Here is a 27,590-nt window from a genome sequence, read left to right on the forward strand (position 1 = left end):
CATTATCACCTCCTGTTACGAACTTCTCATTAAATGTAAATTTATTAGTACCTTTCATTTTTAGATTGTCGTATGATAATGGATGTTGAAAAAAAACTTTAGAATCATCGGTAATACTTTTAGCACAAAAAATACATAATAGCAAAAAAATGAAGAATGTATATTTTAAAAAAACATCAAAAAATTTCCGGTACCGGGAATCGAACCCGAGCCTCCTGGGTGAGAGCCAGGTATCCTAGCCACTAGACCATACCGGATGATACTCCTTGAGGCAAACATATCGTATTTAAGCAATAGTGTGCACTGCAGACAATATTAATATTTTTATCAATGGTAAAAATGATTTATTATTTTGTTTATAGACTTTTTAATATCATAGTAGGATAATAAATATTATTCGGAAGTTCAATTAATTTAGATGCCATTCGTTTAATGCTCTGAATACCTTTATCGGTACCTGGAATAGCAGATTAAAGTACCTTCAACGCATATTATTGCTGTAGATTAATACAAATATATTATTTTTATACAATAAGTAGCTGTACCCTGCCACACGTTGGCTCAGTCAGTATGTGCAGATAGAGAAACAATAGCGCGATTTGCTTTTACGTTCAACAGATGGCACTGTTTTTCAAAAAACATGTTTTTACCTGTCACAGGTCAGATCTATATAATATAGGTACCTATATAAAAACACACGAGTATTGAAACGCAACGTTGTGTCAAAATATGAAAGCAATCGGTGAAAATTTTCAGAGATTTAAGATTTTGACGATCATTAACTTTTTTATTTATACTCGTATAGGTGATGGATATACGTAGGTATTTATAGTATTCAATGAAATAAATAATGTACTTCTACTTAGATGAAAACAACCTTCAAGCTTAAGTACATATATTATATAGTATTATTTATTAGGTGATTATTTGCTTGATTCTTCAATGAAATTCGAAGGAGAAAGAAACGTTACGTTTAAAATTATTATTTAAAGTAATTTTTTTTATTTTTTATTTATTTCTATATAATTTTTACAGTGTTCACATAATTATTTATATTTGTACATGATACATTTCAAACTTACAACTATAATATGTTGTGTGTAAGGTAGGTTTGAGAAGGTGAAACTGTATGTGATTAATATTGTATGTCTCGTGAACACCTCACTAGGAGAACCTGTGCTGAGGTGTTTACGTGGTTATGTATAGGTGTGACAAGTATTTATGTGTTGTAGAAGAAAGTTTTTATTTTTTACATAGCTAATTAAAATTAACACCTCTTTTATTACACACATCTTAGGTAAGTACTGTAAAGCAGTAAAATCAATAATCAAACACCGCCTACACATTAGCGTTAAGTTAATTTTTGTTCAGATTTTGGAAATCGACACGGTTGAGAAAATGCTCTTAAATTAACAATTAAAACTGTATAATTTTCTCGGTGATGTTCAATTCTTGCTCTCCCACAAAAGCTCTGTTTTATCGATTTTACCCAATGAATGATTCGAAATAAAACGATAATTTATTTTACAGATAAGTAATACATATTTTTATAAACTGAAGAATAGAACAAATAGCGAAAAAAAACATGTCAATAATAACATTAACTGCATTGAAAATCTAAATATCTCAAATGCTATGAATGGTAGCAGGGCCGACACTGAACTAAATGGCGCATGGGGCAAGTAACATTTTGGTGCTCCTTGTTAAAACCAGGAGATCGCTGTAATCAATCATATTTGGATGACTTAAGTTTTCGTGTATGTTTCGTTTTTATGAAAAATAATCTCAAGGACGATGTGATTGGTGAGGTATTATGACTGCTCCAATTGCGCCCGTACAGGGCCAGCTCTGATATGGTAGGTACTGTATTTTGGTGCTGAAAATGAGCATAATTTTTGTGATTCTAATCTTATTTTTTGCATTAGCTATAGGAGGCCATGAGCAAAATAATTTTCCTAGGGGCCTGTCATCTTTTAGGATGCTGTTGGAAGGTATTTTTAAGGAAAGGAAGTTCTGGGAAGGACAAAAAAAGTGATTGTAGAAGTACTAAATATGAATATATTTTTTTTTAATTTCAAATAAGGGACTGCATATTTTGACAAAATTTCTCCATACTTAACCGCTCTACCCTACTACACATATCTACGATAAAATTTACTTCCTTGATGTTTTCAGGTTGAACTTTTTTATTTGCCGTTTTCCAGAAGCTTTTGCTTTTTCTTTCATTAGGTTAATTTCCTTGTAAACATCTTCTCGTGAGGAAAAATTATTACGAATATTTTTCATGTAATCAGCTTTCATCTTATTTGCGTCATAACCATTATTGTTCACACGCATGCACAAATCTACACAAAAAAAAAATTAAGTGCCTTGGTACCTTTTCAATTAAAAATATTTTTTTAGCCAATACGAAGCACACCTACCCCTTTGAAATTGCTTTTTATTTTTCCCCAAAATTTCCACAACTCCAAAAGAAAGATTATTTGATGTTGTAGAGACATCATTATAATTTATTTCTTCTTCTCGTGACGAAAAATTTACTAGTAATATATTTCATATCTATCTTTTTCTTTGTGTCATAACCATATTATAATCACGTTATAATTCACACAAACTACCATGTACAATGTGACCTTAGAACGGGGTACCCCAGTAAGGTCGCATTCTTTTCAACAAATGTAAAATATTATTCAAATTAAAAATAAAATAAAAATTTTGCTCGCTCGCCACGTTTGTAGAAAATGTATTTAACAATGTTAGCTCATCGAGGGGGTATAACGGTGTTTGGCTAGAAAATCGTGAAGTAGCTAAAAGCCCATTTTCAACTAGGAGATTTAAATTAACTGCAATATAATTGACAGAATGCATTTGCAATGATTTATTTATAATGCGTTGGTAATATTATACTATTATTATATTAAAAGAAATGTTGGAATAAAAGTGGAAAATCCCAGGAATATTTGCAGTGTTACTTACGCATTGCTGATGTAGAATCGAGGTTATTTATTAGCGGCTTCTACATATTTCCTTTGAAGACATTCAAATTGAAAGTCTCATTTGGCAATCTATCATGACAAGCATTGAGGAAAGTGTTGAGAATAATTGTATTTATGAAAAGAGTCGCACATGATGGTAGATACTCTCAGCTTTGCCTTGTGAAAGTCGTGAAAGACGACCATTCGCAATTGAAGCGTTGCTCAAAATGAAAAAGTATTTTTTTAAGTATTTGTTTCACTTTATGTGCCATGTCTTCCTCGGGCGTCCTCGACGTCTTCTATCATTCACTTTCACGTCATACACTCTCCTTACACCCCTTTCTTCTGTCATTACATATGCCTAATTTGACCATACATAAGTATTTATTTCACTTGATCGCGCCATCTCTTCCTCGGGAGTCACTGACTTTTTCTACCATTCACTATTGTATACCACACTGTTATCTTCTGTTAAATATATTGTCTTTAATTCGAACCCGTATATCATTTCAGTCACGTCAGAGATATTGTGTTAAGTCTTCCTTGAGCGTCCCCGACTTTTACAACATTCACTGCTGATTACCATTTTTTTTTATTAACTTTAATTCGACTGATATGTGCAAATATAAGTACGAGGAAATCAACTTACATTTACCAAAAAATAATATTACATATAATACCATAGTTATATTACATATAGTTGTGAAAAGTGAAAAACAAGGTTCCTTTCGGACTCCCAACTGGTCTTGAGTGCCGTCAGGAATTACAAGCAGCCCGATGCGTTTTTTTCCGTACATTGTCTGTACAGACCAATCTTGTTAAATACATTTTCTACGAACCTTGGTTCGCGCGTACATATCTAGATAAAAAAATAAGTTAGTGCCTAAGTAATACTCGAATTTAAAAAAGATTGAGCTAGTGTAAAGTACCTACCCTGCTTCAATTGCTTATCCTTTTTCCCTGGTGTCAACATTTCCACAACTTTATAAGAAAGACTGTTTGATGTTGTAGCCATATTATTATAACACATTTCCTCTGAATATATTGAATTCATATCATTTTCTGAATATTCAACACTCTGTATACTTATATTGTTTACATTATGGCCGTCGGAAGCTTTGATAAAATCTGTTATCATTTTTTGTTTAGCCACAATTCGATTCTAAAAATAAAGTTTTTTTATGACAAAATTTTTTGATACGCTTTATTAATTTATTTAACTGTTCAATTAATTCATAACATATTAAAAATACGAACCTTGCCTTTGGGAATAGCATCGATAGTATTTTTGTCGATTTTACAATTCATTATCTCCATTTCATTGACATATTTACATGCCTCGTCGCGTGAAAATTTCAAAGCATTTCTCAAGCTGTGATAAAAAACGTTGTATTAATAAAGAAAAAGTGCAATAAAAAAAGGACAAATAATTATAAAATTTAAAAAAGAAGAGTGCCACGGTAGGGAATCGAACCCAGACCAATTGTTTGAAAAGCAACTACGCTGACACCACCATCGAAGGAGACGAGGTTGAAAAAAATACCGTGTAAATTCCAATCCATCTTCATATTCTTTCTGGCTACATCCATTCAAAGCTTGAACATTGAAAAGCTTAGTTCTCAGCTCTTGTATCAACGTTTTATTTTTGGATATTTCTGACTGCAATTCCTGACATTTGGCTTCTTTGTTCAACGACTTCTTGTTGTCTTTGGCTGAAAGAAAATATTTATGTATCAGAAAACTACTTACGATAAACGAAATGGCCAAGTACCTAATTCTTTATCATTATTACATTTCTTTTTCATAGTAAACTTGTCTTTAAAACAGTTTATTTGACATTCGATAAGAAAATAATTATTACAGACATTTTCAGCGTCCATGCCACTCAAAGCTGCCGCCATCTGTCCGCGAACGTCTTCATTAAAGTTTCTGTTCATTGTCGCCCTTGTTCCATGGCTGTCTATAAATTCGGCAACTGAATCACAAAACCTTCTTTGATTGTTCCACTTTCTTTGTTGGAGCTCATCCTTGGACATTTAAGTAATAAAATAAATCATCAAAATGTTATAAAATCATTATGGCCTTTAAACCTCTGCTACTACCTATTGAAAACAACCTTATCACCCCATTTTCTAGCAGGAGTAGACAGAGAGTGTGAACATAAAAACTTTGCCCTGACACGCACCCTTTGTTTTATTCACACTAGCACAAAAAGTGTTCTCATATTACTCCAACTTTTGGGATGACCATACTAAGTATTATATGATTCATTGACCACGTCTTCTAGAAGATCCCCGACTACTTCTTCTATCGACTTGGGAATCATATTCTTCTGAAACTCCCTTTACCATGCATCTGCTCTACATATTCAAAACGTCTAAGCATTCCTTTCTTAATTTTATTCATCTACATTGCCCTTGTATCCATAGCGGGTTCAATAAAGAAATAAAGCATAATGTACCTCTTATGGGAAAAAATGCAACAAAAATATAGATGGAAATATCACAATAAATGTAATAATATTATACTCGTGCCACTGAGATATTATCCACAGAAAAATCAGGAACTACAGTTTATTTGTGCACAAAAATATATAAAAAATAATAAAAATTAAATTATGTATTTCCAGAATTCACCATAGGAAATATCTCACCATTTCTTTGATAATGCCTTTATGAACCTCATGAGCATCCTTTAAAGGTTTTTCCCATGACTCTAGTTCTATTTTGAGTAATTCCAAATCACAATGTCGACTGTCTGTTTCCTTTTCAAGAGATTCAAATTTCGCCTTCATCTCAAAAACAGTTTTTTCATTTTCAGATTTGGTTTTATTCTTACAAACGAGTTTATAAATTACTGTAAACAATGAAGGATAATTTAATAATCTTTAGTTAAAGATTTGTTATTGTAAAATTACTTATTATAACGGACAAAACATAAACTTACATTCATTTATGATATTCGACTCTTCTTCATCTTGCTGTTCTTTTCTTAAGATTTGCTCAATGTGTTGAGTTATTTTATTAGGATCAGTCATGATTTTGCTGCCAGTTGATATTCTCGAAATTAAGTATACGCAGAAAATTTATTATGAGGTTATAAAATTAATGCTTCCCACCAAATATTATTAACTTGAATTGAGTGTTGCCATATTTATGGAATAAAGTGAACATTTAAAAAATAAAATACTTATAAAAGTACCTAAACAGTACACCTAAAGATAAAAATGGTAAAAACTCCAGTCAAAAACTCGATAAACTAATTTCCAAAAAAATTATTTGGTGTTGAATGTGGATGAGGCAAGGAGTGTGCCTACAAATATATTTAAATTGAGAAAGAATTTTGTTGCATGTTGGAGGCACTAGTGGGGATTTTGTGGTGAATTTGAATATCTCTTCATCTCTTGTGGCCATTTTAGAACATATATGCATTGTCAACCCTAGTGCATATTCATATTAGAACCAATGAAAATGTTGTAATGCAAGTTTTTAAATACCTGTAAATTGTATATCAGGTGCGGTCATGGATCTATTCTTGCACTTTGGTTCAATTTAATAACATAAGTGACTAGATGCATATTTTACCTAGTGTTCTTCAATGTTAAAAGCGGGTAATTTTAAGAATAAAAAACATCTCGACTCCCATGCAAAATACAGCGCCCAGTTGTAAAAAAAAAGTAGGCCTCATGAGACTGGTGATGACTCATGATGTCACTGGTCACGTCCATAGATTTGATGCTTTTTCGGGAGAAACGAAAAATTAAAAATTTGAGAATTATTTTAAAACTGACTAATAATATAAAAAAATAATGGTATAAGTTAGAAGGTCATTATTGATAAAAAAATAATAAGAATAAAAATTGACTGGAGTTTAACAAAAAATATGGTCAGAGAATTTTTTTATTGAAATCAATACCTATAACATAAAATTACTGACAATAATATTTCAATTATACACAATACGTTTTTTCTGGACCACAGATCAATATTAACCCATTGCTATACAAACTTTGGTTCTAAAATGTATGCCCGAGCCTCTAGTCATTGAATCAAGTTAGAAAGAGGGCCTGCAACCGTCATATTTTTTTTTTTTTTTTATATCAACTCCACACAGGAGGCCCTGAAGAAAATAATTTCCCTCAGGGCCTATGTCATCTTTGGGGATGCTGTGTGGAGGGTCTTTTTGTGGAGAGGAAGGAGTGAACATGGGTCTTGAAGAGTCCCATGTTGTAGGAGGGAGGAAACACAGAGGCCGGCAGTTCGTTCCACAGCCGAGCTGTTGAACTTAAGAACGAATCGTAGAAGCGACCCGTTCTCATGTGACAAATGTCAACCGTGTACAAATGATGGGCGCGCGTTTGGCGTGTATCCCGACTACGCACCGGTGCCGAAGGGATCAATGACGCTAGTTCCTCAGAGCATCTTCCATTGTAATACCGATACCTCCGGACCAGAGATGGCTGCCAAATTCGACAGTAGGGCGCACTTGCGATTTGTACAGGGTCAGCAGTTATGTACTATTAAAGTATCTGCGGGCCCTGTACAGTACACCCAGCTTCTGAGAGGCCAACTTTACTCTGGCTTCGATGGAGCCCCCGTACCTGAGCTGATCACTTATAGTTACACCAAGCATATCAATGGAAGGCCTGTTCGGAAGATTGCTTCCGTCGAAGGAGACTAGATTATCATTTGGATCCCTTTTAGACGTAATCAGACAGGATTGGGTCTTTGAAACATTAAATTCGACGAGATTATTTTTACCCCAGGAGGAAATACTCTCGAGATAACCGTCCATTCTCTGCTTCAAAGCCCTCCGAGCCGTTGGAGTTTGTTTTGTTTATAGCGTACAGTATGCTAATAAACAATATTAGTGGCTACCCTAAAAAGACAGCAGGTATGCCAATGGGTTAATATTAATTAATTTTTATTACAAATAGCGCATATTTGATCACATACACTTGTAAACATCAGGCTTATAACATGAATTCTTATTTAGGTTTGGTCTCTTGATCAGTAACGTATCTAATATAAATGGTATCTTCAGGTTTAGGGTCTTCTGACTCTTCAGGATCTCCAAGATTGGAACAAGCAATGGCCAATGCAGAACCGTCGTGGCAGAAGCTTAATGAGGTGATGCAAGTGTTGTATCGATGGAACTGGCATAACCGTTTCTTGTTGAAGCCATCCCAGATGTTGACGTAGCCGTCAGAGCCGCCTGTCGCAAACGTGTTGTAAACGGAGTGGAAGCTGATTGCGTTGACGGGATAAATTTTTTCAATTCCTAGAAAAAAATAGTAAAAACCAAATAAAGAAAAATTCCAATTGTCTTGCGCAGCTCTTTGCAGCAGGAATTAAAATATTATTAACCTTAAGCAAATAGTTTTGAATATTTATCTGCATACATACTAATTTATCTACAAACATACTAATTTATCTACAAACATACTAATTTATCTACATAGATACTAATTTATCTACAAACATACTACATACATACTAATTTGTCTACATACTAATTTAATTTGTCCATGCTGTTTAATTTTGTTTTTGACTCCATGAAGAAAAGTGGGTCAAATGTCACTGGAAGTGAATAAGAGATGGGAGAAAACACACGACATGAGAAATCTAAAGTGCTCATATACGATCCAAAATCAATACACCGAGCAGTGTGCAGAGGCAGTTATATTCAAGAGCTCGGCTGTGAAATAATTGGTCATCCTCTGCGATTTTTCCCTCCTATGACACTCCTTTCTTTCATCAAAAAAACACATAAAGCATCACAAAGATAACACAGACCCTGACGGAAATGATTCCTTTTGAAGTTAGTTAAAAAAAAAACGAATAGTTACTCGAGTTGGGTCGTATCAAGAGTCGGAATAACAGAAGTGGGAAAAGCCACAAAAGAACATACCTGCTTCTTTGATTCTGTGGCACTTGAAGGCATACTTCTTCTTCTGCACCTCGGGATTGCTGTCAAGGTACTCCACGGCCACGCGGCCCTCGATAGAGCTGAGCACGTAGCCCTGCTTGTTGGGGAAAACACGGATGCAGCGTGTCTGGTACTTCAGCGAGGACTCGCGGCGCTGGTTGGTCTGCGCCATGTTGCGCACGTCCCACACAAAGATCTTACGATTCGTAGTTCCTACCACGAACTTCTCACCAATCACGCTCATTGTGTACACCTGGAAAAAGCTTTTTTTTTAGAAACAGCATGTATTTGTAATAAACATATCATATATATCAACTAAACAAACTTTTATCAATTCAATCTAAACCACACTGTAGAAAGCAAGAGTACGCAAATTTGCATCTCAAAAAACTTAAGCATCGCAGGGAATGATTTTTCATGATCTCATTTGGGTACATTTTAGGTTAGTTGACAATATTTAATGCGTGACAGACAGGCTGTGATAGTAAATCACATGTTCATGCTACGAAGTAAAACTATTGTTTAATTTTTTTTAATACAAAATAATGTCTTGAGTGAGCAATCAAATATACTCAAAGCTAAGCTGGAAAATATACAGAAAATAGGAACACCCTTAATATGCACATTTTATTTTAAAAACACTTTGTATCAGTTAGCTAATTTATTTATTTATTTACGCCCTTCGGGCTTTTACATAAAACAACTATAAATTAATTACAATATAAACACATAAATTTGTTTTTGACCACTTTATTTTAATTACACTCGACAGGTTTCAGAATTACCCTTCCTTCATCAGAAGAATTTTAAAAACAGTTTTATTATCAATAGAAGAATAAAAATAACCATGAAAATAATAGCACTATAATGAAACAATGTATAAATTGAATTTTAATGTGCTTGTAGCTTTATATATATTATATAGCTACAAGCACAAAATATTATAATCTACGTAATTCAAGTGTACGTACACATGTTTAAAAATATACAAACAGTAGGACAGTTAGTAGTATCCACTTTCGACCTAAAACACAATTAACTTTTTATAACAATCAATAACGTATGTACCCTAATAAATGTTTGATTAATTCATAATATTATTAATTATCATTGTTTAAACTGATAAGCATTACTTACCCATGTTGAATAAAATAAATTATTTAGGGGTATTTCGGTTAAAAACTGGGTATTCAGTGAGTATATTTGTATATTTGGTGAGTGTAAATAATATTATCCATAAACAAGTGCAACAAATTCATTATATTCGCTCTAGATAAATAACAACTGCGAATGAAGAATGTCAAATAGAAACACACACACAGGAACACCCATGTATGCTGTTGTTGTTGATGTATTATGCATTTATTTGTCGGGCGTTACTGTTCCCGACCCCCTGCCCCCGGCTTACCTACTGTAGACACCCGACACGCAAAAGCGTGTAAGTATTTGTTTGGCCAGCTAGCGACCATTCCCCCAGCCCGCGACGGCTTACCTCATGCCCGCTTAGTGCGAATGAGACAAAGGAAAAATTGAATGTAATATTCAATAAAAAAATTTTAAACACAATTCTTTTTTGAAGAAAAAAATTTTTGTTTTAATAATTCATCATATTCTTGAGACAGGATGGGCAAGATTTTTTTCAAAAGTGGCTCTCATTTAATCACAAAAAATTATCAAAGTTGAATCCAAAAAACGTCATTTTTCGGGGCTATATTTTATAATTTAAAGCAAAAATCGGACTCTCATCAGTACTTTCTACATGCCACACCTTTTGATTTAAAAAAAGAAAAATCAGTTTAATTTGGTATTTTAGCCGTAAATCCAAATTTAAATTTGTATGAAAAGGTCCGCACAGCCGTTCCTCTTAAGTGTGTCCCTATTTTCTGTATATTCACAGCTAAGCCAAGTAGATACATATTTTTACATTAAGATTATAAGGGTTAAATTAGAAATAGATAAATAAATCGTCTTACCCGTTCATTTCCTTGGTTATAGGTCCCTACACATTGCGGTGATCTGTTATCCCATAGTTTTACCGATCCGTCCCAACTGCCGGTAAGGACGGCGTTTATTTCGCTAGCAAATTCTACGCATCTTATAGCGTCTTTATGTTCGCCCATTATAGTTTCCATATTACTGTTAAAGTCATACATTTTTAAGGTACCATCCAAACCTCCGCTGTAGGAATGAACGGCATCCTGAAAGAAATTTTAAGTTAAAACAACATGAAAGCATAACATCATAAAAAATTCTTTGTATTGCAAAGAGAACGTGTAGGCTTCAAAGAGTAGATCAAATGCATTGGTTCTGTCCCTAACCGAAATTGTAACCAAGAAATAAAAAATTTAAACATACCCGAAAACAAACATCCAGTACGGGTAGATCGTGGGTGTATTTATGTCTTTCAACATTGGTGGAGATGTCGTACAGTCGAACAGTGCAGTCCCATGAGGACACCAAAAGAAATTGGTTTGATTTGGGGGCAAATTTCACTGAAGAAATGGCATCTTCGGGACAGCTCTTCAGCTTAAACTCAGTGCGAGATTCGGAAATAGTCATATTGAAATTGAAATGATAAAACAACAAAATTGTAAAATTTTGCGCACTGCCCAATCAAAACAAATAATATAGTTTCAATTTAGGTTAGAAGCGGCGTTTGCGGGATTACAGATAATGGGGATACCGCCGAAGCCGAAACATTGAAACGTCAAAGCCGCCAAGATAAAAACTTGACGAACATATTTTTTATACTCATTTATGGAAAGGTTCAGCCATAAATAAACGACTCTCGGTTCAGCTATTACTCTATTTTTGTCAATATATATATATATACTTTATTTACGGCACTTTATTGATAACAAACATGAGCACAGTAATATTTAAACGTTCCCTAAAAAATTGTAATATAAACTTCATTCCACTTCATCAATTTTTTAAACCCCTTTGAAAAACCATAAGATTTTCTTTGCACTCCATTTTTTTTTATTTTAATCGATTGTTTAAAACAGATATAACGGGAAAAAAACAGATAAAATATATCCGAATTTTGAAAATTATTCAAAAGAGTACCTAAATAAATAAATAAACATATTAAGGATGATGCACAACTCCCAAAATTAATTCTGTGGCCTATAATAAGTATTTCTTGTAATGGTATTACTCGCCAGGACTCTTACCATTATGTCGATTCAGACAAAGCGATTTTAGTTGAACGCCTTAACTGAACGACAAAAATTGAATAAGACTTAATCAGACGTTACAATTTAACACGAACCAATATTTTTAATCAAGATGGCGTCAAGTGACATTACCACTGCGTGCGTCCTTATGATTTCGGAGGATTTACGGAACGAACTTTAGAATATGAAAAAGCACAAAAAACGTAGTATATGGGTCAGATAATGGATTAAAAGGAGAAACAAATTGGGTGGTGTTAGAACCATCCGAAGATACCGAAAGCTATTGCAATCATTTGTGAATTTCGGAAGAAGTACAGATTTTCAAAATTTAAAAAAAATCCAAAAAGGACACAGTTATGCGCGCTGCTGTCCCAGCAAAAACTTAGTTACAAATTACGCTACGATGCATGGCAACGGAGGATTCTTCTTCAAGTCTGACTTATATGCACAGAGTTCCAAAAAATACGATATAATTGTTATTAAAATAAGTGTTCGTTGCAATAGTTGATGCCTTAAAATTTGTTATGAAGGTAAAAAAATGTTATTTATTGAAACATTCAGAGACATGTTATTTAATAATAGTAACTACTAAGTTACACTAACATTTCAAAAAAATATTATTCATTGGAGTGTCACGGGCAATCTTGTTTTTGTAAACTTCTTGCTTCTGATCCCAAATACATGGATGGCATTGGTATAGATCCATAAATCCAAACATCATATCATCCGACCACTTAATAAATTTTTTCATTGCAGTAGATGCCATGGTAGGTACTAGATACGCATAAATGAATCACTCTAGACGGGCTTTCAACTTTCGTCGCTCAACTAAAAAAATAATTAACTCTGTTGAAAGGGTGTTCACATTTGTCGATTAGCTTTCAAGTGTCATTCAACCGGTTTCAAGTGGTTTATTCATGCATTCAACGCAGAGTCGATCAACTAAAATCGCACTCTCCAAAATTGTATCTCTTTCAAAAAATTATATCTCTGAATTTTAATATGGAGACATATAAAGTGCTTACATTTGATCGTTTATCGCATATTTTTATGTTCTAGTTTTTATTCACCTTATTATTTAAATTAAAATAGCCGTTTGTGGTACCTACTTGAAGCAATATTAAATATTATGACTTCTGTCTGATGTCTATGGCCTATTTAATAAGCCCTAGAGTGGTTTATTTATCAACACTGCTATAAATTTAAATTCAGTAGCACTTTTGAAAAAAATATTTTATTAAATATTTCTGATAAATTTCATTTACATCCCATATGGGGTGAAATGCAGATCACGCCAAACTCTGGGAATTGAATAAAAATGCACTTTCTAGATGAGAAAAGTGTGTAGAAACTCGCCATATGTTTTCTGCGACAAGAAATAGAACAAAAATCTATCCAGTGACAGCAAAAGAGCCGGTTCCATGCAGCCGGGACATGTATTATCGACCATCTCTAATCAGACAGCGACAGCCCCAATTTTTTCTATGGATATGGAATAAAATGGTGGAATGTCTATAAGCCACGGTCTGTTATTAGTTTTGAAGATCAATTAAATTGTTAGTGAGATATATTGACATTCTAATTACTTCTACTATTAACCAATAGGTGAATGAAATTACTGTTTATAGCATGCTTATGAATTAATCGTGTTAAATGCCTTATTTTCCCCCTAAGACCTTCTATGTTTCTCCCGCCAACTTTTGTTTACCTATATAATATTTTTGTTTTTTTTCTTACAGACTATTGAAAATCAATACGAAGGATTTTACTTTGTGTTGTCTCAAAGTAGATGGTTTAGTTTCATGTAAGAGATAATATCAAAACCACAAGATGCATCGTCGAGGAGGGAAGCGCATCCGAATGGATGACCCGCCCCCTGAATATGAGAGCCCTATGACTCCCATGACTCCCTCAGAACACGGTGGTCAGTCAGTTCACGAACCTGACCATTATATTAACTACTCTAGCTTCAATGCTAACGAAGTAATCAATTCAACGTAAGTGCAATTTACTATCTATTATGACAGCGAACGAAGAAATCCGTCATTCTCGCATCTAATGATCAACACCTTACAGTTGTACTGTACAACTTAAAACCCTTGCATAATATCCTTATTCAGTTAATCTTAATTATAACTTCATATGTCTTACTTGAGAAATACAACAGCAAGAGTTTTTGTTAACTAACCTAATGGACTTATGATCGTTACCTATTTATTAAATCTAACACTGAATACTCTTCCCAGGGAATACGGAGCCAATAATGATAACGATGGAGACTCCCTTGATGAATCACCACCAACTCCTCTGGCAAGTAAGAGGATCACCCGTAGCAGGGGAAGAGGAGGTTAGTTTATCTATTATAATTTACAAACAATGCGATGATCAGTATCAAAAGTTAGCTGGTTTTATGGGTTCTTATTCAGTAAATATAATCTAATAACTTTCAGGGACCAGTTCTGCAGCTAGCGCCTCCATGCGCATGCCCCCGCCTTCTTCGGTCCCCGAGGTGATTCAGCCTGCGACCAGAAAGCGCAAGCCAGGAAGGAAGCCAAATAATCCCTCCATATACAGCCCATCTCAGGCAATGCCCACTACGGAAGAAGAAGCTAGTCTGTATAATATGCTGAAGATCAATAAGGTTTCACTGAATGTGAGTATTATTTTTCTATTTTGGAAATTATATTATATATAACGTTTGTTTGATTTTTATACGAATCAATTCATTCCGAGATTGATGAAATCTTACACACATGACCTTCAAAACAAGAGGAACATAATTGTCTAAGTCTGATTTTTAAAAACTCTGTAAAGCCCGAGAAACGCTGGGAAGTGAAGCTAGTTAATTTTTTACTAATTAAGTAAGTACCTAACCCAATTTAATTTTCAATGTGATGTAATATTATATGAAATTGGTTTATTTACTTTAAATCTAATTAATTTATTACAGACCATTGTGGACGAGTGGATTGAAAGCTACAAATCCAACAAGGAAGCTGCTCTCGTACAACTAATGCAATTCTTCATCAATGCGTCGGGATGCAAAGGGCGCATAACTCCTGACATGGCCCAAATGGAGCATGTGCTAATCATCAGGAAGATGACTGAGGAATTCGATGAGGTACTCATATCAGCGCATTACCATTTAAGTTCATTGATTTAGAACGACAACATATATTTATATTTTATTTTGTTTTTTAGGAAAGTGGTGAATACCCTCTCATCATGAACGGTCAGGTCTGGAAGAAGTTCCGCTCCAACTTCTGCGAGTTTGTGCAGACCTTGGTGAAGCTTTGCCAGTATTCTATCATCTACGACCAATATCTTATGGACAACATTATCTCTTTGCTGACTGGACTCTCTGATTCTCAAGTCAGGGCTTTCAGGCACACTGCTACACTGGCAGGTATTATTCAGCTTTGTTTTCAATTTTAACAGAGGGATAAATATAATAAAATAACAGAAGGCACGAGAGAGTGAGAGTTGTCCAATGGCTCTTCTGTTAATTACCTGTTCCCTGAGATTATGTATTTGTTATATTTAGATTTTTTATGCGAAATGAGATCCCGGAGGTTTATGTGTGATAAAATCAAATATGATCATTTGAGAAATATGGATATCTGCAAAGAATGCAAGGCTTACGTAAGCATAATGAGTTAGATTAAGAAAGGGACGCTCAGATGGTTTGTGCATTCGGAGCAAATCAAGGAAGATAGGAGTGTAAGGAGAGTATATGCCGCAAATTTGAATGGTAGAAGAAGTTGTCGACGCCCGAGGAAGATATGGCACGATCAAGTGAACCAGATACTCGAGTCACGCCATGCAAAGAGTCGGAATAATAGAAGAATATGTATGAATGTGAATGAGGCAAGGAGTGTATACCAAGTTGTTTGGCGGTCCGTCCTCTCTGCCTAGCCCTGCAGAAAAATAGGATGATAGTTAGACTATTATTCCGCCATCCCAATTAATAGTTAATTGATGCTATAAAGACATTAAATTATTAATCTTATAAAAGAAACATATTTGAGTAATATATCACTTCCAAACTATTATTGTTACAATTATAGTTTTCCATATTTCTCAAATGTTGTTGATTCTTAACAGCTCTCACCCAACCAAAACCGGCAATTCTCTTTTGGTCACCAGCCCATCTCGCCTGTGGGCGACTTTGGTTTCTCTCTTCTTATTATGACTCACATGATATGGGCATGAGATAAGTATGAGAATCTCTAGTGCCCTGAAAGCTTAGGAACAAATACATACAAAAATATTTTGTATATTTTTCAGTTATGAAGTTAATGACTGCACTAGTAGACGTGGCGCTTCTTGGTAGCGTAAATTGCGACAATTGCCTTCGACAGTACGAGGCGGAGCGATTAAAGGCACGTGACAAGCGTGCTTCGGATCGTCTGGAAGTCCTAGTGGCCAAACGGCAAGAGCTGGAGGAGAACATGGACGAGATCAAAAATATGCTCTCATATATGTTCAAGTCGGTGTTTGTGCACAGATACAGGTTTGTAATTAAATACATCTTTCAATGCCGTTTTTATATATGAATTTTTCTTTCGACAACTATTGGTAGTATGGTCGGAGTGAGAAGTCCAACTCACGAGTCTTCAGAAGGTTCAAGGAGTTTTTTGGTGTGATGCATTTCTGACCATCTCGATTCTGTACAAAATCGTGCTGTGGAAAATTGCTAGGTGCTGAAATACTCCTTTTGGAATCTGTATCAATTTGATAAAATCTTCTCGATTTCTACAGGATGGATAATATCATATGTGTACATATTTATATAAAAAAGAGTCAAATCTACAGTTTTATTCCGAGACTAATGAAATTTTGCACACTTGACCTTCAAGAGGATGGTCACTGCCTAAGTCTGATTTCGAGAAACTCTGCCTAAAGCCCGGGCGACGCCAGAGATTTCAAATATAATATTAAATTAGTTTTGCTTTTAAAAAAAATCCAGATTAAAATGTAATAATAACATCAATGATAGAACTAAAACAATTTTTCTTTTTTATCATTATTCGCTTGTGCGCCAACTTATCAATATCGATACAATGGCACAATAAAAAAATCATTTCTCTGTACTATTCCGGGGAAACTAATTATGGTAGACGATATACTATTTTTATCAATATATGAACACATTATCTGGTAAGACAACACAATTTACGAAAACATAATTTTGCAAAAAACAAAAACATTAGTTACAACAATAGAATTAACGAATTTCTCAACGTGTAACTTATCCAATTCTTATTATTTAAATATCTATAAATTATTGTTGCTTTCCTTTCAGAGATACATTGCCAGAAATCCGTGCGATCACAATGTCAGAGATTGGCATATGGATGGAGAAGTTCCCGGCTAACTTTTTGGACGATCTGTATTTGAAATACATCGGCTGGACCCTTCATGACAAAGTACCTACTCAAATTATTTTTTGCTGCAAACTAAACAAATACGCTGAATTCTCTATCAATCATTTTCTTGCATTTGTTGTTTATTTCTTCCGGTCCTGAATTAATTTCATACAAAACAAGAGTGTTATATAGCATCGATCATTCCTCTATGTATCGTTTTACTGCATTCATTGTTTAAAGCATGCAATATTTTTACTAAATATTTTTCTCGGTCAATCATTTTTCGAAATGTAGCATACACAACCATATTTCATAGCTAAAAATTGGTTCAATTAACTCATAAACATTAGCAGAACATTCGAAATTTTTGACATTGGTCATTAGTTGTTGTTATGTGGTTTGCGGCGTCAAACATGGTGGTGCGCAACAACATGACGTGCAATCTTTTTAATGTGCAGAAAATCTTTGAAAAGTTGAAAGACACATTGAGGTTAAAGGGTGAGTCCTGCCGCGGTTGTAACAAAAACTGAAATACGCGAGCCTCTCACACATTGGCAAATCATTGAAGCCTATGTATATGATATCTTTATTGATATAAAATATTACGCAAACAAGAAGGTATGGATGACTATTTACATTCTAAATTATTATAAGCAATAATTAGAGATGGCAAAATTTCGTTTTAACTAAAAACGCAAAAAATATTTATGTTTCGAAAGTAGGGCATTTATAAGTTTTCTTTGCGTTTCAAGGCATTTGAAAGTGTTTCCAGTGATTTTTATTTCGCGAATTAACGCGAAAAACTTGATTTTGGCCGTATTTCAACAAAATTATTCTATTTAGCGAAATAGGCACGAATTTCCCGAAAATACCGGGTATTAAAATAATATGTGAGAATTTCAAAAAATCTATATTTACATTACGATTTTTTATAATTTTGTTACTATTTTATGTGTAAATATTTAATATTTTTGTACTGTAGGCTTTTTGACATTACACAATTTGTGCGAAATAAATTACGCCTATTGATGTTAATCGCAATCTGCATTTGTTGTTTTTTTTTTTTTTTTTTTATATTTACTCCACACAGGAGGCCCTGAAGAAAATAATTTCCCTCAGGGCCTATGTCATCTTTGGGGATGCTGTGTGGAGGGTCTTTTTGTGGAGAGGAAGGAGTGAACATGGGTCTTGAAGAGTCCCATGTTGTAGGAGGGAGGAAACACAGAGGCCGGCAGTTCGTTTCACAGCCGAGCTGTTGAACTTAAGAACGAATCATAGAAGCGACCCGTTCTCATGTGACAAGTGTCAACTGTGTACAAATGTTGGGCGCGCGTTTGGCGTGTATCCCGACTACGCACCGGTGCCGAAGGGATCAATGACGCTAGTTCCTCAGAGCATCTTCCATTGTAATACCGATAGAACAAGGACAGCATACCTACCTGACGCCTGTGCTCTAAAGATTGCAGTCCGTTTGTTAAGATTGGGGAATCTATCAAACGGACCGCCCGTTTCTGCACAGAGTCAAGGGTTTTTTTCAGGTATTTTGGGGCTCCAGACCAGAGATGGCTGCCAAATTCGACAGTAGGGCGCACTTGCGATTTGTACAGGGTGAGCAGTTGTGTACTATTAAAGTATCTGCGGGCCCTGTACAGTACGCCCAGCTTCTGAGAGGCCAACTTTACTCTAGCTTCGATGGAGCCCCCGTACCTGAGCTGGTCACTTATAGTTACACCAAGCATATCAATGGAAGGCCTGTTCGGAAGATTGCTTCCGTTGAAGGAGACTAGTTGTGTTTGTGTTCGACCCGTACTTAGAGTTTCCTTCCTTATTAATTTAATATTAAAATTAATTATTTATAATCTTTCACATGGAAATACTTACAAATGAAGGTTAAACATATATTTTACCAAATATACTTAAAATATGCGCTAAAAACATTCAGGAAATACATTTTTTTCTATTTTGCTACAAAACGCTAAATTATGCCTCAAAATGCTATAAAACGCTAAATTTCCAATTGTTAATGCTAGAAAATCTGAAAATTAATGCTAAATTTTGCCATCTCTAGCAATAATTAGTCGCCTGTAATATCAATACATACAAATTGAAAATATCTCCCGAGTAAAGATAAATACCGCCGACGGGAATTTAACCTGCTCCTTCTGATGTCCGGTTAGACGCACTGAGCCACGTCGGCTTATTTCCAACCCGCCAAATAATTATGTACTACTACTTCAATCAACAATTACTGCTTATTATATTTTTTCCACTTGTAAACAACCATCTTTATGTTTGTAGGAAAGGCTTTGTTAGTGCTAAATTTCCCACTAGAAGGCGCAGGTTCAATTCCCGTCGGCGTCATTTATTTTCTCTCTGGAGATAATTTGTATTGATATTACAGGCGACTAATTATTGCTTATAATAATTTATTATTCATTGTGCTATGCATAAAAACCTTGTCTTATAAATATTAGTTTATCATTAAAAAAGTATATGTACATTCTAAATTTATTTTTTAGGGATGTCAAAGCAGCAATAGGCGTAGAACAATGAAATGTTTTATTATTTGTAGATCACTGTGCAGCTCAGCCAAGTGACACAACATTTATATAAATGTTGCACTTTTCTACATTCCCACATCCATTTTTTCATAAAAAAAATTGTTTAACACTTTTTAGGTGGGTGAAGTTAGACTGAAATGCCTCCAAGCCCTGCAGCCTCTGTATAGCTGCGAAGAGCTCAAAGGAAAACTGGAACTGTTCACCAGCAAGTTCAAGGATCGAATTGTTTCCATGACCCTGGATAAAGAATATGATGTTGCGGTGCAAGCCGTTAAACTAGTGATCAGTATTTTAAAGTAAGTTTATTCACTCTATGTACTGTCCTTTTTTTTCATCTGTTGATCTTAAAATAAATAATTCTCTTGATAGTGTGAAAGATATTCGCAGTTTCACCCTGGTGAAGCACCAGCCTCTTTTGATAGACTAGATCTTCTCCAAGTCTTCCTCTATCCACTACTTGTCTTCCAACTTCTTTTCCTTAAGCATTTCAATATTTTCTATACATTATGAGAATGTCATAGTCTATTAGCCCCAAGCAATAATTTTTTGTGAATATCGCACAAGAGTCCCATCTGTCCGGAGCCAGTAAGATTATTGAATCTCAAATTGATATTTTTTTAGGGTAAAGGGAGTGGGAAAGGGAAGGAGACGGAGAAAAGGAAAGTTGGTAAATACCTGGCTATTCAGATCAGTTCACCAAACATGGCTAAAGCCATTTCAAATAATGTTTTTTTATGAATGGTTGAACTACACCTACTGTGTGGTTTAGCACAATGATATATAAATTTTTTTTTTCATTGTTATTATCTCATAGGTAGAGATGGCAAAATTTAGCATTAATTTTCAGATTTTCTAGCATTAACAATTGGAAATTTAGCGTTTTATAGCATTTTGAGGCATAATTTAGCGTTTTGTAGCAAAATAGAAAAAAATGTATTTCCTGAATGTTTTTAGCGCATATTTTAAGTATTTTCGGTAAAATATATGTTTAACCTTCATTTGCAAGTATTTCCATGTGAAAGATTATAAATAATTAATTTTAATATTAAATTAATAAGGAAGGAAACTCTAAGTGCGGGTCGAACACAAACACAACAAATGCAGATTGCGATTAACATCAATAGGCGTAATTTATTTCGCACAATTTGTGTAATGTCAAAAAGCAATTTTAGCCTACAGTACAAAAATATTAAATATTTACACATAAAATAGTAACAAAATTATAAAAAATCGTAATGTAAATATTGATTTTTTGAAATTCTCACATATTATTTTAATACCACGTATTTTCGGGAAATTCGCGCCTATTTTGCTAAATAGAATAATTTAGCTGAAATACGGCCAAAATCACGTTTTTCGCGTTAATTTTTCTTTCAAATGCCTTGAAACGCAAAGAAAACTTATAAATGCCCATTTTCGAAACATAGATTTTTTTCGCGTTTTTAGTTAAAACGAAATTTTGCCATCTCTACTCATAGGGACTAGTTAGAGATGTGCGCCCGAGGCTAAACAATACTGGGCTCTACGAAACGAATTATAGCAGGCTGCCGACGCTCGCCGGGCACGGTCCCGCCGTGCGCCTTCCAACTCCGGTGCAAATTTGTAGACAACTCATAGATCACAAGATGAAGGAAGCGGACAGGAATGGCGCGCGCCCGGCAAACAGAAGCGCTCGCTATAACTAGTCTCATAAGGCAATTCTTGATGAATTAAATTTACATATGTTTTATTTTTTCAGGATTCATAATGACATTTTGACTGACAAGGACTGCGAACATGTCTATGAATTGGTCTATTCTTCGCATAGAGCTGTGGCGCAGGTAAATTTTGATTTATTTAATACTAGCCGACGTGTACCCGACGTTGCTCGATTTTTCTCTACTTTCTATAAACACAACATGCATGTATTATATATATAAACCTTCCGGAAGAAATTCTCTAAATGATAGGGAAAACCCTATCAAAATCCGTTACGTCACTAACAGAAACTTACGACAGCTGTACGGCCATTTGTGTTTGGACTTATTATTTTTACATGCAGACTCTCCATTTGTGTTTGGGCTTATTATTTTTACATGCAGACTCTCCATTTGTGTTTGGACTTATTATTTTTACATGCAGACTTTCCATTTGTGTTTGGACTTATTATTTTTACATGCAGACTCTCCATTTGTGTTTGGACTTATTATTTTTACATGCAGACTCTCCATTTGTGTTTGGGCTTATTATTTTTACATGCAGACTCTCCATTTGTGTTTGGACTTATTATTTTTACATGCAGACTCTCCATTTGTGTTTGGACTTATTATTTTTACATGCAGACTCTCCATTTGTGTTTGGACTTATTATTTTTACATGCAGACTCTCCATTTGTGTTTGGACTTATTATTTTTACATGCAGACTCTCCATTTGTGTTTGGGCTTATTATTTTTACATGCAGACTCTCCATTTGTGTTTGGACTTATTATTTTTACATGCAGACTCTCCATTTGTGTTTGGACTTATTATTTTTACATGCAGACTCTCCATTTGTGTTTGGACTTATTATTTTTACATGCAGACTCTCCATTTGTGTTTGGACTTATTATTTTTACATGCAGACTCTCCATTTGTGTTTGATTATTTTATTTTAGGCTGCTGGAGAGTTTTTGAATGTGAGGCTGTTCAAGCTGGAAGAGGATGCTGCCAGCGTGAGGACTCGGAGAGGGAAGAGGCGTCTCCCCAACACACCGCTCATCCGGGATCTTGTGCAATTCTTTATAGAGTCTGAGGTAAATGCATAATACACACTTAACTTTTGTGTACAAAAATAATATAAATTAACCTCCAAAGAACTTTCATATACTTGTTTGCACCCCACTGTTGAATTTGGCAGCCACCTCTGGTCTGGAGCCCCAAACAACTTGAATAAAACCCTCGACTCTTTGCATAAACAGGCTATCCGTTTGAGAGATTCCACTATCTTAACAAACGGATTGCATTCTTTTACCGGTATTTCAATGGGACCATGTTTCCCTTTACCACCGGTGCATATTCGGGAAACACGCGCCCAGTATTTGTACACGGTTGACATTTGTCTCATGAGAATGGGTCATATAATAGAACTTCCATCCCTAATATAATAGAACTTCCTTCTTCTTCTGGCGTTAGTAAGATTAGATTGTTAATATTAATTTTAGTTGTAAGTTGCTAAATATGTAAATACTCGTATATATGTCGTTAAGATAGTAGTTATAGGCCTTAGTCGTAAGTCACTAGATATAAGTCTTAGATATAAGTCAGTAGTTCTAGTATTAACTATTTAAGAAATAAATTTGTACAGCGCCCTTGAGGTGATTTCTCACGAAAACGGCGCTATATAAACTAGCCAAATATTATTATTATTTCTACGACTCATTCTTGAGTTCAACGGATTTGCCGGCCACTTCGTATCCACCCTACAACAACATGTTAATTCATTCCTCTCCTCAAAAGAAACCCTCCGCACAGCATCATCAAAGATGACATAGGCCCTGTGGCAATTATTTTCTAATCTGATTTCAGATAAATAGTATGTCTGTGTGTTTGTACATGATTGCCGCCAAAAGTTGATAAAATGCATGACAATAGCTTCATAATAATTATAATAATAACTACTGAGTTTCAGCTGATGATTGGAAGTGGGTTAATTTTCACTTCCAAGATTTGTATTCTTCCGTTACCGAAAACAAAAGTGAAATCAAATAGATGTGTTAAAAAATATTGTAAGAGTTGGTCAGCATGGCCATACGATTATTCCATTACCTGCCCTATTGAGACTAAAATATACAATCTTATATTGAGAGAAGAGAGGATTAACCTATTTTCTAATAATCAACTCAATTACTATTAAAACTGCTCATTAAATAATAATAGTAACTACTTTCATAGTACCTACTTACGTTTTTTTTTACTACTTTCTATGATAATTAAAAAACATAATTGTACCTACTTTTATCTTTCTTTCTATGTTATGTCAATGGATGTTACCTACTATACACTTATTATAATATTCCTTTGTACAACTTACCTATAATAATGTGTACATGTAAAAGACTTGAAGATGTGAATAAATAAACTTTAAACCAGTGAATTCTGGTGTTTATACGTGCTGCTCATCTCAGTACAGGATTAACCGAGTGAGATGATTTAATCATGTTTTGCTTTTATTGTATAAAAATAAATAAATAACATTTTGTCGATTTTCTCAGCTACACGAGCACGGCGCTTACTTGGTGGACTCGCTCATCGAGTCCAACCCGATGATGAAGGACTGGGAGTGCATGACGGACCTGCTGCTGGAGGAGGCGGGCCCCAGCGAGGAGACCCTGGACAACAAGCAGGAGTCCTCCCTCATAGAGCTGATGGTCTGCTGCGCCAGGCAGGCGGCCACCGGGGAGCCGCCTGTCGGCAGGGGTGCCCAGAGGAAACAAGGTCACCACACACAGAAAGAACAGTCCAAGGTGGGTGTTATGTGAATACCTCACAATAGTTCCAACTGTCCAGCGCCAGTGGGATTATGGCAATTGGGGTATGTTGCGAGGCCAAAGGGAAGAGAAGATAGGAAGGATGTAAAGTATTTGACTATTCAGATCTGGTCCCCAAACATGGCTAAAGTCATTTTACCTGGGTGATATTGATAGTATCTTCCACTCTGGGGTATTTATCTTGACTCTGCATACTAGTTTTGAGGTATGTAATGCAATGTTCATTTAAGTTAACATTAGGTCTCAAGTGGTTTTTATCACAATATTATGATGCAGCCAAAACTCTTAAACGGTGAGCTCTGTTGTCACAAAATTTGCTAAATGTTTTTTCTCTCTGAAATCTCTAGGTTCTCATGATTTCATTTCTATGAGCTTTGAAATTTCCATTTAACTGGCAAATATTTCATCTTACATAATGCTTATGTCAACCCAACAGGTTTCTGAAGACAGACAAAGACTGACTACACATTTCATCCAGACCCTTCCGCCCCTGCTGGAGAAATACGCCGCCGATGCAGAAAAACTCGCAAACCTCGTGTGCATACCTCAGTACTTTGATTTGGATGTATACACTACATCCAGACAGGAATCTGTAAGTAATAATTTATTTTCCCCCGCTAAAAACCTGAAAAACCTTTGACTCTGCAGAACTGGTCCATTTGATAGATTCCCCTCTTGCGGATTGCTACCTAGACACTAGCACAGACATCAGGCGGGAAAGCTGTTCTTATTGTTTTATTTATATAAATACTGCACAAGAGTCCCAACTATCCCAACGGTCTGGAGCCAGTGAGACTATGGCATCCCCAATTAGGGTATATTGTGAGGCTGAAGAAGGTGGGGAGGGGAAAAGGAAGGTGGTGAAATATCTGGCTGTTTGGTCTCTCACCAGGGAGATACTGTAGGTATATCTCTCTCTTGAAAGTGTTGCAAATATATTTTTTTAAATTAATTATTTGTGAAACAACACAAATTATTTAATTAGAATTTACTTGCGCACACTGTGATTTGAACCTGTGACTTTTGGAGCCTTACCACTTGACCACGAGGCTGCCTGTTCTATTGGTATTTCAATGGAAGATGCTCTCAGGAACTTTTCCTTTGTTTCTTCAAGACCCAGGTACACTTCTTCATTTCCTCATGAAGACCCTCGATACAGCATCCTCAAAGCTGTGTGGAGTTGTTTTTAAAAATACAAACAATTAATGGTATTATACAACATTTTATTTGTTAGTTCCTTATTTGATTGCCTGCAAATTTAACTATGTCACGCTTTATCCATCATCCAATGAATATTTTTTTGCTCTAGAACTTGACAGCACTGCTCGGCAAGTTGAAGGAGATCGTACAAACTCACACGGAGAATGAGTTACTCGTGACGTGCGGCAAAACATTGGAAGTTTTGTGCACGGAGGGCACGGCCATATACACACGGTGCAATGTTGCCAGGTCCACCATCACAGACATGTGCGTCAACCGATACAAGGAAGCCATTGACGAGTGGCGGAACCTGATGGAAGGAGTAAGTCAAAAGCGGATAATAATGGTGCAAGGCTGATATAAGCTTAATGAGTAAGATTAAGAAAGGGACGCTTAGATGATTTGGGCATGTAGAGCGAATGAATAAAGGATTGTAATGGGAAGATACGACACGAAAGTGAATGGTAGAAGAATGGGTACATTTGAAGATGATATTGCACGATTAAAGTAAATCAAATACTTGAGTTGGACCATGTCAATAGTAAGAATAAAAGAAGGGTGTGTATGAATGTGAATGAAGCAAGGAGTGTGCCAAGACCGAGTTGTTTGGTGGTACATCCTCTGCCTTCCCCTGCAGGGAAGCGGGATGATGGTTAGATTCACATAAGAACAAATTGTAAAGATAAAAGGTAATTCATAATGTTTTTCTCAGGGCCAGTTGTTTCACGGAATTTGAACAATACATCAAATTTCAAAGTTAATTTTCAAGTTCTATTTAAATTATCTTGTTATTTCATTATAGGCCAGTTGTTTCTAACCATTTTTGTAAGAGCCGATGATTAAGGTTTAAAAGCGCAAGTGCATGCTAATTTTCAATTTGTTTCTTAACAGGGTGAAGAGCCAGATGCGGACGAAACGTTTAACGTGTGCAATTCCTTGAAAAAGGTTTCCATCATGTATGAGTGCCACAACCTCAACAGTACCAACATCTGGGACTCTATGTTTGATGACCTACCCAAATGCAAAGAGAAGTCTGAATATCCCACTACGGTAATTTATTACAGATGATTATTACATAATTCCTTATAATTTGATCGACATGTTATTTGAAATGAATGTTATTAAGGGTGTACTTGAAAGAATTCATAATATTCTCTTTCATAGATGGCGCTTATTAAGTATACAAGTTATGCTTTATTAAGATGAATTATTTGTTTGTGCGTGTACATACGCAATATGAATAAGAGTAAATATTTTTTTGTATATGCAAACTCAATTCTTCAAGAAAGGCATACAAATACAATATTTTATCGGTGATAAACAAACTCTTCAAATATAAATATAAAGGGTCAACAAAACACTTGGTACTTTTATTTAGTGATAGTTTACAATGAGCTCGGATGGCAGAGACATTGTTAGCAGGCGGTAGGAATGATTCTGGTACTTGACCGTGGGCTTCCAATCGTATTTATCTAAGTATCAATCCCTGCATTATCGACAGCTTTTTTTGTTACCAGTGTAATGATTCCACCCTTCTTACATTTATACCTATATTGAAATGATGGTTATTTCTCCTGTCTGATCTGCAAAATGTTGTAACATCCTGGTCATTGCCCTTCGATTTTCCTAAGCTGTTGGTGGCGCCCTTAGAGGACTACCTTAAGAAGAAACCCTAGCTAAGTCTTTCGACCCCCGTATGGAACATACGGCAGAAGATCTTAAGATTTAATTCGCAATAATGCCCCTTTTTCAGCGTTGTGTATTTTTTGGTTTTGAAATTCATATGAGATATGAACGGGCTATTAATGCATATATTTGTGGTAATCCTGGTTCGTTTAAATTAGAGTGAATGATCCCTTTACCATTGAAATT

At 35.1% G+C, this 27,590-nt stretch overlaps 2 protein-coding genes, 1 long non-coding RNA gene and 1 other non-coding gene across 7 annotated transcripts in view; 1 reads left to right on the forward strand and 3 right to left on the reverse strand.

Annotated features, from left to right (window-relative positions):
* Nucleotides 1–185: 185 nt before the first annotated feature.
* Nucleotides 186–257, reverse strand: TRNAE-CUC (transfer RNA glutamic acid (anticodon CUC)). Its single transcript has one exon. It is a non-coding gene; the product is annotated as a tRNA-Glu (tRNA).
* Nucleotides 258–1,114: 857 nt separating this feature from the next.
* Nucleotides 1,115–5,040, reverse strand: LOC149422478 (uncharacterized). The gene is made up of 3 exons (XR_016302421.1): nt 4,233–5,040; nt 3,909–4,137; nt 1,115–2,345 (listed from the first exon to the last, which is right to left on the reverse strand). It is a non-coding gene; the product is annotated as an uncharacterized LOC149422478 (long non-coding RNA).
* Nucleotides 5,041–6,725: 1,685 nt separating this feature from the next.
* LOC149422479 (mitotic checkpoint protein BUB3-like) lies at nt 6,726–11,626 on the reverse strand. Its single transcript, XM_089633825.1, has 4 exons — nt 11,259–11,626; nt 10,877–11,101; nt 8,886–9,156; nt 6,726–8,255 (listed from the first exon to the last, which is right to left on the reverse strand). The coding sequence occupies exons 1-4, from the start codon at nt 11,460–11,462 to the stop codon at nt 7,963–7,965; spliced, it is 993 nt and encodes a 330-aa protein (XP_089489951.1). The 5' UTR covers nt 11,463–11,626; the 3' UTR covers nt 6,726–7,962.
* Nucleotides 11,627–13,571: 1,945 nt separating this feature from the next.
* The window catches only part of SA1 (stromal antigen), a 30,296-nt gene continuing 16,277 nt past the window's right edge, over nt 13,572–27,590 (forward strand). For 3 of the 4 annotated variants that reach the window (XM_089633306.1, XM_089633308.1, XM_089633309.1), the window contains exons 1-15: nt 13,575–13,687; nt 13,822–14,079; nt 14,329–14,429; nt 14,533–14,735; nt 15,033–15,203; nt 15,284–15,488; nt 16,370–16,595; nt 17,388–17,511; nt 20,130–20,308; nt 21,751–21,832; nt 22,647–22,784; nt 24,243–24,494; nt 24,955–25,110; nt 25,828–26,040; nt 26,610–26,768. In XM_089633306.1, coding sequence (XP_089489432.1) covers nt 13,913–14,079; nt 14,329–14,429; nt 14,533–14,735; nt 15,033–15,203; nt 15,284–15,488; nt 16,370–16,595; nt 17,388–17,511; nt 20,130–20,308; nt 21,751–21,832; nt 22,647–22,784; nt 24,243–24,494; nt 24,955–25,110; nt 25,828–26,040; nt 26,610–26,768 — 2,376 coding nt within the window. In that variant the 5' untranslated portion in view covers nt 13,575–13,687; nt 13,822–13,912. Of the gene's footprint in view, nt 13,688–13,821; nt 14,080–14,328; nt 14,430–14,532; nt 14,736–15,032; nt 15,204–15,283; nt 15,489–16,369; nt 16,596–17,387; nt 17,512–20,129; nt 20,309–21,750; nt 21,833–22,646; nt 22,785–24,242; nt 24,495–24,954; nt 25,111–25,827; nt 26,041–26,609; nt 26,769–27,590 lie in introns of all 4 variants that reach the window. The other variant, XM_089633307.1, reaches the window with a different exon arrangement.

The sequence above is a fragment of the Hesperophylax consimilis genome, chromosome 7 (genome assembly GCF_061612785.1).
Source record: "Hesperophylax consimilis isolate HC1 chromosome 7, BYU_Hcon_1.0, whole genome shotgun sequence".
Classification (NCBI taxonomy): domain Eukaryota; kingdom Metazoa; phylum Arthropoda; class Insecta; order Trichoptera; family Limnephilidae; genus Hesperophylax; species Hesperophylax consimilis.

Coding starts and splice junctions, on each gene's coding strand:
- LOC149422479 (XM_089633825.1), bottom strand. CDS start 11,462: ATGACTATTTCCGAATCTCGCACTGAGTTTAAGCTGAAGAGCTGTCCC. Junction 11,102..11,258: donor TACTGGATGTTTGTTTTCGG/GTATGTTTAAAT, acceptor AATTTCTTTCAG/GATGCCGTTCATTCCTACAG. Junction 8,256..8,885: donor CCACAGAATCAAAGAAGCAG/GTATGTTCTTTT, acceptor ATTTTTTTCTAG/GAATTGAAAAAATTTATCCC.